Here is a 16,581-nt window from a genome sequence, read left to right as displayed (position 1 = left end):
GTGTTTAACAAGCATGTCACTTACTCGCACAATTTCCAGGTGTGAATGAATGAAACCTTGGTGTTTCATGCCAAAGTGCCACCAACTGGTACAAAAGGGATACTATAAAAGTTCTTTGCTAATTGTAGTAAACTGCATTTATTAAAGTTTACTAGCGAGAATTGTTTACTGAAAGAATTCAAAAAGTTCATTACTAGTAAGCAGACTTACTTTCAAAGGGTTTATTCATAATACTGACAAAGAAAGACGCTGAGTTTGTATAAAGAAATTTAAAGTACATGACACACTTGCAACGCAAATTAGGATACGCTTTTCAAGAATAGCAGGTTTGTTTTGTTTTTTTTTTTGTTTGTTTGTTTGTTTTGTTTTTTTGGTTTTTTTTTTAAAGCACCATTTTTAATGTTACAAAATGCAAAACATTTTATTTGGACTATCAAATACAATGATAACTCAGTAAAACTTCATGGATTTATTAACACTTGTTGTTTTTTTTCTGATATTTTCTTGTTTCCTTCAATGCAAACACACATATTCTAAGTAAGGCACATCATTTAAAGCATTTAACACACACACAAAAAAGCAAAATGATTAAAAGAAAAGTTGAAGCGACATCTCTTTGGTACAGCTGCATGATTTGTGAGAGACACACTCTATCACATAAAGGAGCATGACAATGTTAACTTGACAACACTATGTACACAATGTATGTAAAAAATGTTATAAATATGTCTAAAAACCACAGACACTATGTACATCTTTGTACTGAATCAAAGCACGATTGCTTGTCTTATCACACATGATGGATGGATGTTGGGAAGTCAATGTCACCAAAACATTTCTTGACACATTGAGAAAACACTCGGTCATCGGTATAAAGAGGTGTTATGAAAATGAGTTTTTGTTGAAATTCACAAAACAAAAAGATGTGATACTTTCAGCATGTTGAGTGGAAGAATGGATACTGGAATACAGTATTGCTGGGATTGTACAGTCTATGGTCTGTGGGCAGTAGGCACAGTGCGATGTTATGATTAGGGGTCTCCTTACTACCCCTCCTCTTGTCTCCTCTGCTCCCACTCTCATTCTTTCTTCCTCAGGACGATATAAATGAGCCCACTGATGAGACAGAGAGGGAAAGCCACCCAGGCCAGTATGTAGGCATAGCCAAATTGTGTACCGGGTCCATCATCTGGGCTCATCACAGTGTAGATGATTGCTCCACACATCACAAACACACCTAGGAAGCACAAACAGAAAGATGAGGAGGGGAGTAGCAGATGATTCTACAGCTCAGCCTACTTCTTCAAAGGGTGTGGCCCCTGTGTGATGAGGTCATACTCACTCGCCAAGATCTGGAAGATGGCAGTAAAGAAGAAACGTCCACCCTTCACCAGCTTGAACAGCTGATACAAGAAGGCAATGAGGGAGCAGAAGCAGAAGAGCAAGGACAGAATCATCAGGGCTTGCACTGCTTGGATCCAGTCTAGAAGAAAGCACATAGGATGGTATTTAAACTCATTCATTATAGAAGTGAAAGGAAAACACACAGTTTCTTCTGGAATACAGACACACCTTCACTGCTGGCTGGCTTGCAGTGGTAGCCTCCATTAGTTGTCATGCAGGTATACCATAGATCTGTGCTCCTATCTCCACCTACAGACCAGGTCTAGAAAACACAACAACACAGTTATTTAAATACACCACAGCATCCAAAGTACTGATATAAAAAAGAGCTGCTACAGCACTATCCAAAGACTATATTACCTAATTACGACTAAACGAATCAGCTGCTGAGCAAAGTTATTTACCACATTCCTTTCTCCACACTAGATTTTTAAGTGTGCTGAATAAAAGTGTTACTTACACTGGCTGCTGTGGACACAATGAGAAGAATGAGGATGATTAAGTGCAAAATAAGCACTCCGAGCAGGATCAGCAGCATTTTTCAAGTAGATCTAGTGGGATAAGTAGAGTAAAAAGGTGAGTTAAAACGAATTTACCACCAAGACAAACCCCACAGTACAAAAACACTCAGATGAATTTGACGCCAGATGGCGCTATTTCCTCACGCCTGCACCAACCGCAATGTTTACCTCAATATGAAAGTGTCCTCTTACATTTAAACATGCAAAGAAAGAAAGATCTTAATTTGTTCCTTATGAAGCACAAAGCTCGGCGTTGAGCTCAAAACCAGACTGAAAAAACACACCTGAATTCACTTTCAAATGAGCTCACTCGACCAACTTTTGAGCTGATTAAATATCCGATTTTAATTAGTTTTAATTAGCTTTTTAAAGTTTGTTTTGTTTGCGAGGTAGATTAAACTTGGGGGGAAATCTGTACATTAAAGTTTGTAGTTATTAGAAACACACAGTTTGATTCGTCAGCAGTGCGTGCTGCTGGAAAACAAACTCAACTCATCTGCGTGGAAAAACATTGCAGCAAAGTGCCGCCATGCGTGATCCTCTGCAGTCACTGTTTAGTATTTTTAAGCGCGAGTTTAGTCTGAAAGACGAGCCATGCAGGTAACCGCAACTTTTCAGAAGCAGAAGTTTTCTGTCGAAGTAAATCCAAAGTCGACTTAAAGTCCAGGGAAAAGTCCTGTTGTTTGAGTGGACAAAGTGAATGAAACAATCAGTTCACCCGTTTGAACAGAAGGGAAAAAAAAGTTCCAATAAATAAGTCCAACTTACAAAAAGAAAAAGCAAAAGCAATTCTGTGAAAAGGGCGAGCTTGAAATGAAGAGTTGGGAAAGAATCACGGCGCTTCTGCTCCTCTCGACTTAGTCTCTGTAGCTACTATTCCAGATGTGGCTCACACACCCCAGTCAGTCTCTTTCTCCGCCTGAGAACACCGCCCTGCAGGCCCTGCACGTCACCAGAGGCCTACTCCAGCCTTCCCCCTCCACCCCCTTTCTTCCCGTGGCATCCTATGGTCTGGATTGTGTCCCATGGCATTACTGTGCAAAAGCTAAATTTTATTTATTCATTTTTTTAAAGGGAGTAATAGCAAAACCAGACAGGTATATTATTCTTTTACTAACTTCTATTGAAGATCAGATCCTGGATCCCAAAGTGTTCACTGTTGACACATAACAGAACAATTACATGCCAAACCTGTAACTTTGTTTAAGGTTCAGTTTAGAGGTCATTCAGGATGACTTTAGTCCTACTTACCCTTCATTAGAGAAGGCTGGACAGACCTGCTGACCCCCAAATGTGAACAAAGCAGTTAATGTGTGTGTGCGTGTGTGTTTGCCAGTGAACGGACCAGCCCTCTAGAGGCCTTGCGGTATGCCCAGAATGTGTGTGTGTGTGTGTGTGTGTATATGTGTGTGTGTGGGAGGCAGGCCCCCTGTTTACTCCTGTATCTGTGGGGAGAAGGGAGAGCTAGTCCAGCACCAAAGGGAGTTAGCACTGTGCAATGTTTCAGTCATGTTAAATCAATGGAAAGGCTTGGATCTCCACACATACAAGCTTTAAGGATGAGTGGCAAAGATTGCCAGCCACAGCCTGCCACGCCTCTGCATCCCTCATTACAGTGTGGTCTCAGACCATTTCCTCACAAGTGACAAAGCTGCAAACCAAAGCAGAAGGAAAAATGACAACAGTGATAAAAGAACAAGCACACGTAGCTTTGTTTTGAAACCAGCGCCGGTCCAGACGTGATAGTGATCAGCTGCTGCAGGCAGAGAAACCCAGCTCTTGCCTCTACTCCCCTCTCCCTTGCAGTTTTTTTGGCTAATCAGGTGGATTCCTGTGGTTTGTGTTTGTAAACATGCAAAGGGATGAAATGTGGGCTGCTGCCCAGGCTCACTGTGGGCTGCCAGGTGAGGCGTTGCTGTGTGTATCAACTCAGAGCTGGAAGGGGTAAAGAGAGTGCTCTTTGACAACAAGCCGACCACTCAGCTGGATGTGCTCTTGTTTATGAAGATGTAATTGGTGCAGCGGTCAGGAGGGGAGAGCAACGCCAGGAGCAGCAAGGTGAGAAGATAAACCTGGCTGCTCAGCTGGAGCAAGTCTGAGCGGAGACCATAAATGTCAAAAGAGTTTAACACAATCACACATAATCCTAAACTTAGAAAGTGGGCACATACAAAGCAGAGCAGTTATGGATTAGGCCTGTTTACACGTGTCAAAGTTTAAAATTAATCAAAATAACTCTTGAGGATGTGAATAATGTTACACCATTGCTGGTTGTTGGACTGCAGCATCTGTAATTCTTCAAGTAAAGCTTCATTGCAGTGAGATACAGCACCCCACCCATTCTTCATTACACGATTTAATTTAATAAACTGTGAGGCTGCGAGAAACATATCAATATGCAATGACTTTCTCTTAATAACTTCTACAAAAACAACCACATTTTGTTTTTATAATGAATCTTTTATACAACAGTTTGAAGTTTTATAATGAATATCTCAGAAACACACACCCTTTGAACTGGAAAAAAAGATGTTATTGTAAGGAGGCTCTAAATAAGATATCACCAGTCTTTTTTTCTTTTGACTGATTGCTCTGTTATTGCAGTGTAACCTTCATAACTTACAATCTTTGTTACATGGCTTGTAGAACGCTGGACATCATCCAAAACCGATTCCCCCTACAAACTCCATAAATTAAAAATAATAATAAAATAAAACAGCTCCTCTTTTCAAAATGAAGAATAACAAAGCAAAGAGGAAGAAAAGGCTCAACACCAGAGACAACAGTCACAGCTATTGTGATTGAGGCTGCAGCTGTAATTCAACACCGTCACACCCTTCTTTATTAGGGGAATCACGAAGGCCTGGAACAGTATGTTTTGTAGCTACATCACACAATAAATGATCAAGTTTGTGGGCATTAACTGTTTATAGTCAACTTTGTTTACCTAAATAAAAAAAACTTAGTTATTTGCCTGTGATAGAGTGGGACACTCTAAGGGGATGTTGCTGGTTTGATAGATTCCCTCAGTGTCCCACTCTACCACATTGCCAAAAGGAATAGAGTTGTTTAAGCAGTGCCTTGAGCAAAACAGCTGACCAAAATCCAAAGTACAGAGGCACCATAGCTATACTGAAAATACAAACTGTAATGCTGCTGTGAGAAGAATTTAAATGTGACTCACGTTGGAAAAAAAGAATTTTAAATGGTATATCAGTCAGTCACTAGAGTGACCCTAATATTTATTGCCTTTAATTTGGGCATTATTTTTTAACTACCCCAATATGCCTACAGTTATATTTGAACTGTTAACACCTGTAACAATTAGTTAAGCTGCAATTCTGGATTAGTCATCAGTGTTAAATACTACAAGTCTAGCTGAATGCCAACTTTCAGGTTCCATTTTAGTCAAAATATGTCAGGTTGGCCCTGATATCGAAAGGTTTATATATAAAGTTAGACTTGTGAGGAGGATACATTACTGTAATGGTCTGCTGTATTGAGACATAATGAGTCAGCCTCAGTTCCAGCTCAGCTCTGGTGTCTACAGCTCTGGGCTCCACCTGCAGGAGTGGCCAAATGACTCTTTTGGACTACTTCATCTCCAATAGCAAACATGGGAGTGACGGCAGAGTGAGAAAATTAGGGATTAGGTTTTGGTTTTGGATGTAACCCTGGCCTGGCTGCCTGAGGGACATCTTAGCAGGATGGCTTGACAGGCAGTTTTACTTGTGGGAATATTGGAATGAAGGAAACACCCCTTAACCTATAGAGGCTCCATATCAAAACAAGAGGAAACACTGAAGTTCTGACATCAGGCTGACCAGATGTTTTGAGGAGCAGCTAAGAAAAAAAAAATAGAAAGCTATCTCACTGGACATATTTGGGCCAAAGCAGGAAAGCTTTAAAGGCTGCTTTGCAAATAGTATGTTGAGCTTGTATTACAGTGCTGGTTAATTTGGTCTGTGGCCCAATTCATTGAAGATTCAGTGTCAGATGCATGATTAAGCCAGTGTAACTGTGAAACCATAGACAGTGACATTCCTCTTGCAGATGCATGCTCTTATTCCCAGGGTGTGTGTGACACTTTCATTGTCCTGCCCCATATGAGCTGGCCTCACCGTGCTGTGCCGGTGTTTGTATTTTGCCACTTAGTGACTATCAGATAACATCACACAGTCCATGCGAGAGGGGAGCTCTCCAGATCCAGATCTATGCTGGAAGGATTTCACAAACTGCAAGACCATCTTAAACTGTGGACACGGTGATATTTTCTAAGACATGCCATAAATATGCAGGAAAGATTCATTGAGTAAACTCACATGTTTCAAATATCAAACCCATAATACTTGGAGCTGTGCAGGTCTACGTGCAAGTGTAAAGCAGGATCATATTAGATCATCCCTACCACACATGACCCATCTCACCCCTACCATTTTAAACTATGAAACGCCACAATGAGCTGTAACCAAGCTGAAGAGCTTCGTTGGCTGGGAGCTAAATCTGATAAAACAGGACAAGATGTTGAAGAGGGGTGAAAGTTTTGGTTTTTTTTTTCCTTTAGAAAAAGGTCTGTCCCTCCCTGTGAAGGAACAACAAGCAAATAAATCAGAGACATACGGCCTGACGAACTACAGATTGTGGCACCCTAGTGATCCTAAACATGTGCTAATCATTAGTCTCTGGCTTCCTGTTGGAGTCTATGTCATCAGCACACACATCCCAACAGGCAAGATCAGTATACAAACTGTTACTTGGAATTAGAGTGATACTGGCCTCAGGGGTTTAGAATGAAGCAATAAAAAATATGAAAGGATGCAGTTTGAATTGTTTCACTCTCATTTCCACACAGTTCTGCTATGTATGGATGAATATCTAAGCTCTATCAGACACCCTCCTTGCAAGTCATTTTAATCACCATTAAAAGTCACATGGTCACAAGAATCAGTTCCTTTGAAATTTGCATCAAGAATTCCCTTCAACTTTCCGAAAAGAAACTTACTCTTATCTTCTTTCTTTTTTTTATCATTGGTGTTCTCACTCCCGCTCCTCTTTTCCAAGGAGTGCATGTGCACTCCTTTTAACAGCTTACATTGCAGCACTTCCCTTGCAGGCTGTCGGTTCTGATTTTAAAGATGTGTGCCAGCACATATTTTCTTTCTAGAAATGTTTGCAGTCCTATGTAATGCAAGGAGATTACTCTAACTGGCTATTAGCCCACTATCTAAGGCATGTATTTATTGTAGAAAGAGCCACACCTGTTGCTTAGCTACATGTAAACTTTCAGGTTTAAAACCTGTTTGATAAACTTAAAAGTCTTCATGGGGAGTTTTACAGATAATTGCTTCTATTAGTAATTTGTTCACAACAGCTGAGCAGATAATGAGCCTTAAAATGGCTTGCAAAGGGTTAAGGATAGCTAAAATAAATGCAAGTAAAAAACTGTTGTGATTTTAATTTTGCTTTCATTATGCTGTCAAACCTTCATTCTATCTCTGTCTAGATCAGACTCACTGCTTAAGTCATGACTCATCTAGCTGTTGATACATGACACCAAGCTTTATAATGGAATCCATGACATCACAGGTGTTTTGGTTTCTTCTGTTTTCTTTTGCAGGGAGTGTGTCATATGCTGGGAAATGTGGTGATACACATACATATGTAATGGCTGGTCCAGTGATTGCACAATGGCCTGGCCAAAGGAAACTGTGGCCTTCCTGCAAAGCCCAGCTTGGAGCAGAGATGTTGTGTGTTCATTCGTCGGCATCAGTCTGGACTGCAGCCCAGAGCAGCCACTCACACAAAATCAGCTCCTCTCAGTGGTGGAATGAAGGAGGAAATGAGGATGGACTAATAAACTCTGGTAGACACAGCGAAGCCCCAGCAGTGTAACAAATCCACTTGAAAAAAGCTACAGACTCACAACCAAATTATTATTATTGCCTTGACACCCTTGCCCTCGACACATGATTAACCCTAATGCTTAACTTTTAACTGTAAGAAATAATCAGCGAAGAAGTCATTGTTGGGATGTTTTTGTAGCTATTTAAGCTGGATGTCTTCAGGGATGTGAAGCTGGTCATTTGGTTTCTCATGCTGGTTCAGAATGGGTATCTTACATGAGTTTGGGTGGACTTTTAAGGTCCACAGAGGATATTCCTAATGACTAAGTATTCCATGATGTTCCCATAGTTTCCCCTGAGGTTCCTATATGCTGACAGGGTGAACTGTCTAAATACTTGATAACTGTAAACCTGGTACACACATCCATCGCTGTCCAGAGTTTTTGACCAAAATTACAGGATTTTGCACTTTTTGTTTTTTGTTTTTTTTACCTTGAACATGTTTTTGTTTCGTTCTTTTTTCAAGTGCTGCAAAGCTAATGACCAACCTTTGAGTGCTATTTGCTTAACTATTAACTGGCAGACGTTGGCATGTCAGTATGACTAAGACTAGCCCAATCACAAAATAGAATATCTAGTAAATGTGTGTTTGGGTACATGTCTAAAATGTGTCAGTGTTCCAAAGTGCAAGACAGTTGTGTTTTATTTTGCCTGTTGTTATGTGCAAGGGCAGCTTTCATGTGCTACATCGCCAGCTGTAGCCTGTTTTTATTCATATTTATGTGAAACCATGTTTAAGTTTAGTTTTTACTTAAGTTTTACCTGCCTAAACTTAACCATGGTTTATTTTTTCAGTTATTATTTAAAACTATGAAAAACATGGAAAAAAAAAACTTTTAGGACTTTTGAAATTGTTGTGCATGTAACATGTTTTTTATAAGATGAGACAGTTTAACAAAATGCAAAACATCGGCATGTTATGATTTAATAAACATTTATAGACAATGGTTTTAGGGCTTTACAAACCTTTTTATTTAGTTTGCTTGTTTGTCTTGTTTGTGGAAATGCAGTGTTTTGTGTTGTGGACCATTTTCTGTAGCTTTAAAACTTTGGGCCCTGTGCCTTATGTTTTTTAGGCCTGTGCCTAAAAATTAGTATACCCATGATGTAATGAGTACAGCACTGCAACTACAAGATGTATTTGATTACTTTTGGAGTCATAGTAAAGAGAACACTTGTGGGCTTCCTTGAGTTGTGTAAATATCAGTATATGTTACTGGTGAATAATACATGAAGATGGCACATAGCCCAAACAAGGTTTTAGGCTTGCTTCAAAGAGTTTAAATCTATATCAAATCATAGTACAATATATGAATATGAATATTATCTCTGCAAAGGACAACTCTGAGAAAGAGAAGCAGAACAAAATTAAAGAGGGTTTAGTACAGATGGTTTAGATGAGATCCAATAGTTATTTTGTCACAGTTTGTTCTCATAGTTCCCATTTGGGAAACCTCAGGTTGTAAAAAGATAAGCCATTGTGAAGACTGTTAAGATGTTCATGAACATTTTCGGCTGTCACGTTGTTATTTTTTAAGATTTCGAACTTTCAAGCAATGATCGCCCAATAATGATAACCTAATAATAAACAAAGACAGCTGAAATAATGTAATATAGGTAAATCCAAGGACAATTACATTTTTGCACAGAAAGTATTGATGGAATATGCAAAAGTGAATTGGTAGTAATAGACATTTTTGTTGTTAATGAAAGCAGTATAGCACATAGGACAAAAAAAGCAGTTTGCTGCAGAAGTTGACAATTCATCAAAGGAAAATCTGTGGAATGTATACCAGCAGCGTTCATGTTGTTAGATTGTGGGATAATATCTGTGAAATATAGAGCATAAACAAACCAGCAGTCTCTGCTTATCATGAAATATATGTCTGAAATCCCCATTAAACACAGATCTTGCAGATTATCACTATAACCTAGCCAGACAAGCTTTAAAAAGATGTTCCCCCATTGTTGGTTATTTTTCACATATATGAAGACAGACACTGAGAGAACTGCTTGATCTATCTCGCCCCCAGCATTTTCCTATACAACTCTGTCAGGATCCCACCCACTCCTATCCCTGCTGAACATCTCCCTCTATCCAGTGTGAGGAGAGATGTTGGGATGTATTGTTATGCTTTACACATTCCAGATGAGACTTTAGCCTGTTCCCCCACCCATATGAGAGTTTCAAAACATGTGTTCTTTTATGTAATGGATTTTACCCTTTCGTGACAAAAAAAAGTAGGGTGTGGTAAAGAACATGGAGGAAAAGCTGCAAAAACAAGAATGTTTTAAATTTATACTGTGTGGTTATCTCAATGTAAGCATTAAGCTATGGCGTCTTGAAATTGTTTTATTTAAATTAAAAAGAAATTAGGAAAAAAAAAGACTGTACATATGTCGTTTCCCAAGATCAACAGTCAGTTGAAGTTGCATTAAACCCCATACTTGGCTATATGGTACAGGCAAGTGGTGAACTCTGAGAAGAAAATATAGCATGTCAGCTTGGAGTGAACCTCCACTTTTTGGGGGTTTTGGGGGATGGGACGGAAGAACTTAATTGAAAACAGAGTTTGTTTCTTTTTTCATTATAAAGTTACCCTTTCAAAACAATTACCTGGGCTCTCATTACACTGAGCATACAGCTTATCTTAAGCCATTTTATAAAAGCTGAACTCCTGCAGGACACAATGCTACTGATTTTGATGATGAACTTATGTACGGTGTAAACACTACACTCATATTGTGGCTACAAGCTCAACAGCTGAGAGATGCATGTGTAGTGCAAAGTATCTCTTTCTTTCATTTTTGCTATTTCTCAGACACACACGGAAAACTGTAGAAAAACACAATGCAGCTGACAAGCTAAATGCCACTTTGGGGATGTGGGGGGAGAATATTTAATTCTCTGAGGTCATGGTTGGGTTTGTTGAGCTTCGGGCTGTAAAAACTACACACATGGTTGTGGGAGGAGAGAGTGGGCTGTGCAGACTAAATCCTGAGAATCACCAGATCAACTACAGTGTATCGTTGCACAATGGATGACTGGAAACTCCATGGAAGACTGAGAAGTCTGTGGTGACAGCATTTCTAACTTGCCTTTGTATTCAAATACAATAATGTGACTAGTGACTAGTAATGTTTTTCAGTTTGAATCTGACTCCACCTTACAAATGTTTGAAATTATCATTAACAGCCTGAAAAAAATGACCATTGTCCATTTTCCCAGTGAATCTGCTCACGAAAGGAAATTCCCATTTTCTATCTTCATGTCTTTCCATTACATATTTTCCTCTGGGTGCATGTGTGCATGTTTTACTGATTTTGTTGTCTGCTTGAGTCACTGGCTGGCAAGCTCTCCTCATTCTGCGAGAACTGATGGGACAGGGTGCAGACGACAGGCAGCTGGAACAGCCCAAAACACACACACACACACACACACACACACATACACACACATACTGCAGGCCACCCTGGTCACACCCAAGGCATCCCAAGCATGCAGGGGCCAGGCACTCACAGTGGTCTCTAAATATGACTACAGCTCTGTTGGTGACTCACTTTCACTATATCTGTTTATGCATTGAGAACATATGTGAAAGAGAGGGTCAGTGTTTGATTGTTGTTAAAATGGCAGCACTGTGTGGTGTGTGCTGGAACGCTTTGGATACACCACATGTTGTCTATGAAGAGATCAGTTAACAGTAAGATTAAGAATGAATAGATTGAGCTGTAACAGTGAGCCAAGTGTCTCTTCTCTTTTCTCAGCTATCCTCCCGTCCCAGGGGCCAACAGCTCTGTGACCTCACCCTGCCTCCACCCCATACACTCCTCCTCCAACACTTCCTGGCCAAAAAGCTGCAGCACAGCTGGAGCATGCAGCAGGAGAATAGTGAAAAAACAGGCATTTGGATGGTTACTTTGGATGGCCATTCATTCTCTTTTTCTTCCATTCTGTTCTGATTCACATTTTGTCCAACTTTGCTATTGCTCACCAAGTCGGTCAAACGGGCGTGTAAACACTCACGTTCCTGAATTTACACTCATATACACAAGCTCCACTCCCATGAAGTTTGAGGTTTTTGCTGTCAACATGACTTTTTTTCCCCCTAAAGATTGTGGTACGACTGAGCCAGTGCTGCACTACAAATGAATCCCAAACTACTTCCTTTGAAAATTGCATTGAGCTGTCAATCAAAATAAACAGCTACAGATGGAGAGGATGGAGGGGGCTTCAACCAGGCTTTACCATACTAGGTACTCTGCCAAAAAACGGTTGTGTGATGCAGGAAATCCAGGAGATGGCCTCATGCTCAGCTGCAGTTTCTGAGCTGAGGAGAACAGACACGCCTTTTTCAAAGTCAATGGTGCATATTTGATTTTAAAGCCCAAATCCACCCAATAATAAGTGAAAACAAAACAAACAAAACAAAGTCAACCCCATCTAAAAGAGCTCACATAAATACACAATACATCTGTCTATGGTCTGTCAGGTCCGATTGGCTGTGTAAACTCAGAGGAGGGGAGTAAAGCCTGGCTAGTAGGATGATGAAGACAGCCAGCATCGGCTAGACTTTTCCCCCTCTCCTCTCCAGCTCAGCCCAGAGGGAGCCACGGCCAGAGGGAGTGGAGCATAAACTGGATGACTGAGTTGTTTAATGGAGGACCAACACCCAGTGCAGTGTGTTTTAAAGTCATCTCTCTGCATGGAGCTCTGGGATTCTTCACCCTAGCGTTGTTTTCTGTCTCTAAACACACCCTGATTTATGATGCTATTGAGATTTGGGGAAAGTGTTAGAGCCTTTAAGCTGTTGCAGTGTTTCCACTAGTGAAATAGAGCTTGTGTATAAAGTCACATGAAAACAGGAAGGTGAAAGACCGTAATGGAAAGTCTGGTTGGCTGGCTGTGGCAGGGCTGATATTAGCACTATAAAATCACTGAGGTTAACCAAAGCAAACACTGGACAGTGTTTTATAAATGCAGAAGCCTGAACATTGCCTCATTTTACTCAGCCAAGTGATGTGAATGAGGATAAGCTTTAGTATCCTTCAAAATAGCTGTGAAGCACTTTGAGGCGATATCATAGAGCTATTGAGCTGCTTATCTTTCTATACGTTTGGCACTTGCTTATGCTAAAACAAAATTAAATAAATAAATAAATAAATAAGGATAAGAATAATCTACTTAGCTATTATCCAAAATCTGCTCATGCAGGCTTCAGTTTACAAAGAACTATGGAGGATGTGAAGAGCTTAAATTGGTTTGAAGAAACACAGAGATAGATATGTTTTATGAATGTAAGTCTAACAGAAATAAATTAGGCTGGCCAAGGGGAGGTGTTGAATGAAATGAAAGTGATGTACAAAAGCAACCAGATTAACATGAGACATCAGTCTTGGAAGCATCTCCTCTGCTCTCATTCTGAATTAGTGGCACTGGTATTACTCATTATGTCAGAAGAGAGAGAAGATTAAAATGAAGGAGGACTAGAAGGTCAAAGTTTAAAGTTGGCCTATGGGAAGTGACCCTTTGTGATCTCCAGCTTCCAGCTTCAGAGTATTTTTGCCCCACTGTGGGCATTCAGTGTCTTTCAAACAAGCGGTGCATTGTATGGACATACGGCCTTTTCTAAGGATGGCGCCAAGTCTATGTTGGCAAGGATGTAGTCTCAGTGTGTGATCAACATCTGAAGTCTATTTTATCAATCATGGGTTCACTGATAATAAAGTGTTCCCACCAGTGAGCTACAGAGATGAAAATATAACTTGTATTTTCAGATGGGAAAAACTAAATTTAAGCAATCCGACATTTGCAAATGCACATCATTGTATCAACAACTGCCGAAAGGTTTATGTGTGAATGTCTACCTCTCTGACAGTGTGGGTGTATGATTCACAGAGAGTTCCCCTTCCTTCAGTGTCAGCCAGCCGTGGACAGGCCTTGGAAGGGAAGCAGCATCTGGCAGAGATGAGGGCGCAGGGAGCAACAGAGCCCCCCAGCTCCATCCATTGTGGTCATGGCTGAGTGCGGGCCATGTTAGACCTCCTGGGGACCCACATAGTTGCAGGTCCTTCAGCAGAGTGAACCAGGGTTAGCACAGAAGGACAGAATGGAAAATGAGGGGATGAATCACTGTTTCTATCCTCGAGGCAAAAACCTTGTCTTCCATGTCCAGATTTTAAAGTCTGGATGCAAAAATTGGGAGAGTTGATGTGCAAAATTACAAGTGAGACCTGGATTTTATGCTGTAAATTACAGAGAGAGAGAAAGAAAGAGAAAACACCAAAGCATTTGCATATTACTATGGCTAATTTTCATTGATAGCAACAGTAACAATGCAGCTTAGCTGAACACATGCTTTAGTCTGCTGAGTTTAAAGTGGGTTAAGCAACTGTGGCTCACTCAACGGAAAAACACATTTTTACACTAAAGATTTGAGAGCAGTCCAAAGAGGTTATGACACAATCTCCACATTTATGAAGGAAACTTCTCGTTGCGAACAACTGAGGGAGAAATAAGGGGATGGGAGCTGCTTCCTGTGAAATAACTTTTCCATATGTGAAAACCATAACCACATTCTGACATACCTGCAAAAATCCCGGACAGGAAGACTGCACTGATGTTTGGAGGCTGGTCTAAATTTTCAGGCATCTGAAGCTCTTTAGGGCGAGGACATCGGAGAAGTTTTGCATTCTCCCCTTTTCCCCTAATGTGTGTGTGTGTGGGTATGTGTGTGTGTGGTCTCCTGCTGCCAGCCCTGCAGATCCAGGTTTTAAGGGTCAAGAGGTCAATGCTGGTGCTGGAATGTTTATGTTCGCTGCTCCTGTTAACACCAATATCCATACTGCTACATCTTCCTAAAGAGAAGCTCTGCCTATCCTTGAGAATTCAAAGCCAAAGAAACGTTTCCTAATGATAACAGTTTTTAGTTTTACTGTCTTGGTCTTCGCGTGGTTACGTGGAACTTGGCAGACTGATCTGAAGGGAGATGTGGAGCATATGACAAGGCAAAGATGAAGTGCTCTAACAATAAGTGCTGAGATTTAACCCATAAAAAAGACAGCCAAAGAGAAGAGTCTTTACTGAATAGTGAACAAATAGAAGTGACAATTATCAATGATGACAGGAACTGAAATTCAGTCATTCTCTATTTTTTCTACAGGAAAGTGGAAAAAATATGCAGAAATTTAAATGGAAGAACCGTCTCTAAAAAGAAAAAAACAGATGGTCTGCAGAAGGATTATTATAATTTTTTCTGTTTACCTAAAGACCTTATCTCGGAGCAGTTAAAATTCTATACATACTTCATGGGTGGGCCTCCTCACTTGCACACAGTCTGCCCTGCTGTTCACTATGCAGACATTTGGTCTGAGATATGTGCATCAAAGCATGCAAAAGGATCCCTGGCCAGTATTCAGTCTTGCTGTTACCTACCACAAACACACATTTGGGGACTTTTGGCCAGTAGTTTGATTTTTGACCAATTGTATGCCAGCAAACAAAACACACACACACTATAACACCACTCCCACACACTCACCCACCCCTCCCCCTCTGTGCACAACAAAAGAGAAAGGACTGTTTGTTTATGAACCATAAAACAAAAACAACAATAAAAAGGAGTTTCAAAATACTGATGCAAAAATAAAAAAAAATACTTAGCTGACAGGGGAGTGGTCTGTATATGTTTTCTTTTTGGGGGGGGTGTACTTATGCACTAATGTGCATGTGTGGGAGGGGAAAAGGAACAGAGCCAGGCAAAGGGTGGTATATAGACAATTTTGTATTCTCTCCTTTCCTCCCCCATCCCCCAATTTAAACTTCCCCTTTTTTTCTGCTTTAACCAGCCCCCACCTTCTCTTCCTCAGTCCCCTCCACCAGCAGGTTGTTTAATACTTTCCAGATTTCAGCATGCCTTTAGCCTCCTGGAAGAGTTGCGAGTCTGCTGATGGAATTTGGCGGAAAAGGTTGTGGGTCCAGACAGGGGCTCCTGACATTACAAACCTAAAGACACTGAGCGCCTCCCATCGGCAGCGTAAAAGAAAAAACAGTTTTGTTTTGTTTTTTTTTAAAGAAAGTGGGAAACTAGTGGGAAATGACATTAGACAGCCTCGGGAGCAGATGAGATACTATGAACAGGGTGTTTGAGCTGGTGAAACAGCTGCAAGGCAGGACTCAAATTACAATGGGTTTGTACAAGTGGGGGGGGGGGGGGGGGGGGGGGGGGGGGGCTCCCTGACCTCCCTGAACAAACAGGAGTCTCCAATTTCTCGTTGAAATGTGCGAGAGAACTTGAACAGTTGGGTTCACATCCTTCCTCTTCCTATATATCATCCCAATGAACTCTTTTGAACAGTCCTGAGTAACGAGCTAAAGGTCCTTCTTTTTAATATTTTCTTTTATTAAAGAAAATGTGTGAAACACAAATGAAACAAAGTGTTAAATCCTCAACCAACAATTGATTTTTTGTCCGAAAGATGATACAGAGGTATTTAAAAGATCAACACCCCAAATTGAAACGAGCCATTACATTGACACACCCATTACTAAATGTAAGCTTCAAACGACCACTAGATGGCAGTAAATAACCATCTTTAGTTAACTGATTGTCTCCTGGGTGGGGGGAGGTTGGGTTGGGGTACATCAGTTAATGGCATACTAGAGTGATGCATAATTCAATTATAAGGAGTGATTTAAAAAAACAAAACAACAACAAGAAAACAAGCTTCTCAAAATGAAATGTAAAAGCTGA

At 40.5% G+C, this 16,581-nt stretch overlaps 1 protein-coding gene across 3 annotated transcripts; it reads right to left on the bottom strand.

Annotated features, from left to right (window-relative positions):
• Positions 1–327: 327 nt before the first annotated feature.
• Positions 328–2,851, bottom strand: pmp22a (peripheral myelin protein 22a). 3 transcript variants are annotated; one of them, XM_042006410.1, is made up of 5 exons: positions 2,694–2,851; positions 1,865–1,955; positions 1,573–1,666; positions 1,343–1,483; positions 328–1,237 (listed from the first exon to the last, which is right to left on the bottom strand). In XM_042006410.1, the coding sequence occupies exons 2-5, from the start codon at positions 1,940–1,942 to the stop codon at positions 1,080–1,082; spliced, it is 471 nt and encodes a 156-aa protein (XP_041862344.1). In that variant the 5' UTR covers positions 1,943–1,955; positions 2,694–2,851; the 3' UTR covers positions 328–1,079. The 3 variants fall into 3 exon arrangements, with proteins under 3 accessions (XP_041862344.1, XP_041862350.1, XP_041862360.1); XM_042006416.1 differs by having other exon boundaries at positions 2,700–2,833; XM_042006426.1 differs by lacking the exon at positions 2,694–2,851 and adding an exon at positions 2,418–2,663.
• Between the last annotated feature and the right edge of the window lie 13,730 nt (positions 2,852–16,581).

Source organism: Melanotaenia boesemani, chromosome 2 (assembly GCF_017639745.1).
Source record: "Melanotaenia boesemani isolate fMelBoe1 chromosome 2, fMelBoe1.pri, whole genome shotgun sequence".
In the NCBI taxonomy this organism is placed as follows: domain Eukaryota; kingdom Metazoa; phylum Chordata; class Actinopteri; order Atheriniformes; family Melanotaeniidae; genus Melanotaenia; species Melanotaenia boesemani.
The sequence above is the reverse complement of the archived record's forward strand: the minus strand, read 5'-3'. Positions and strand labels throughout refer to the sequence as shown.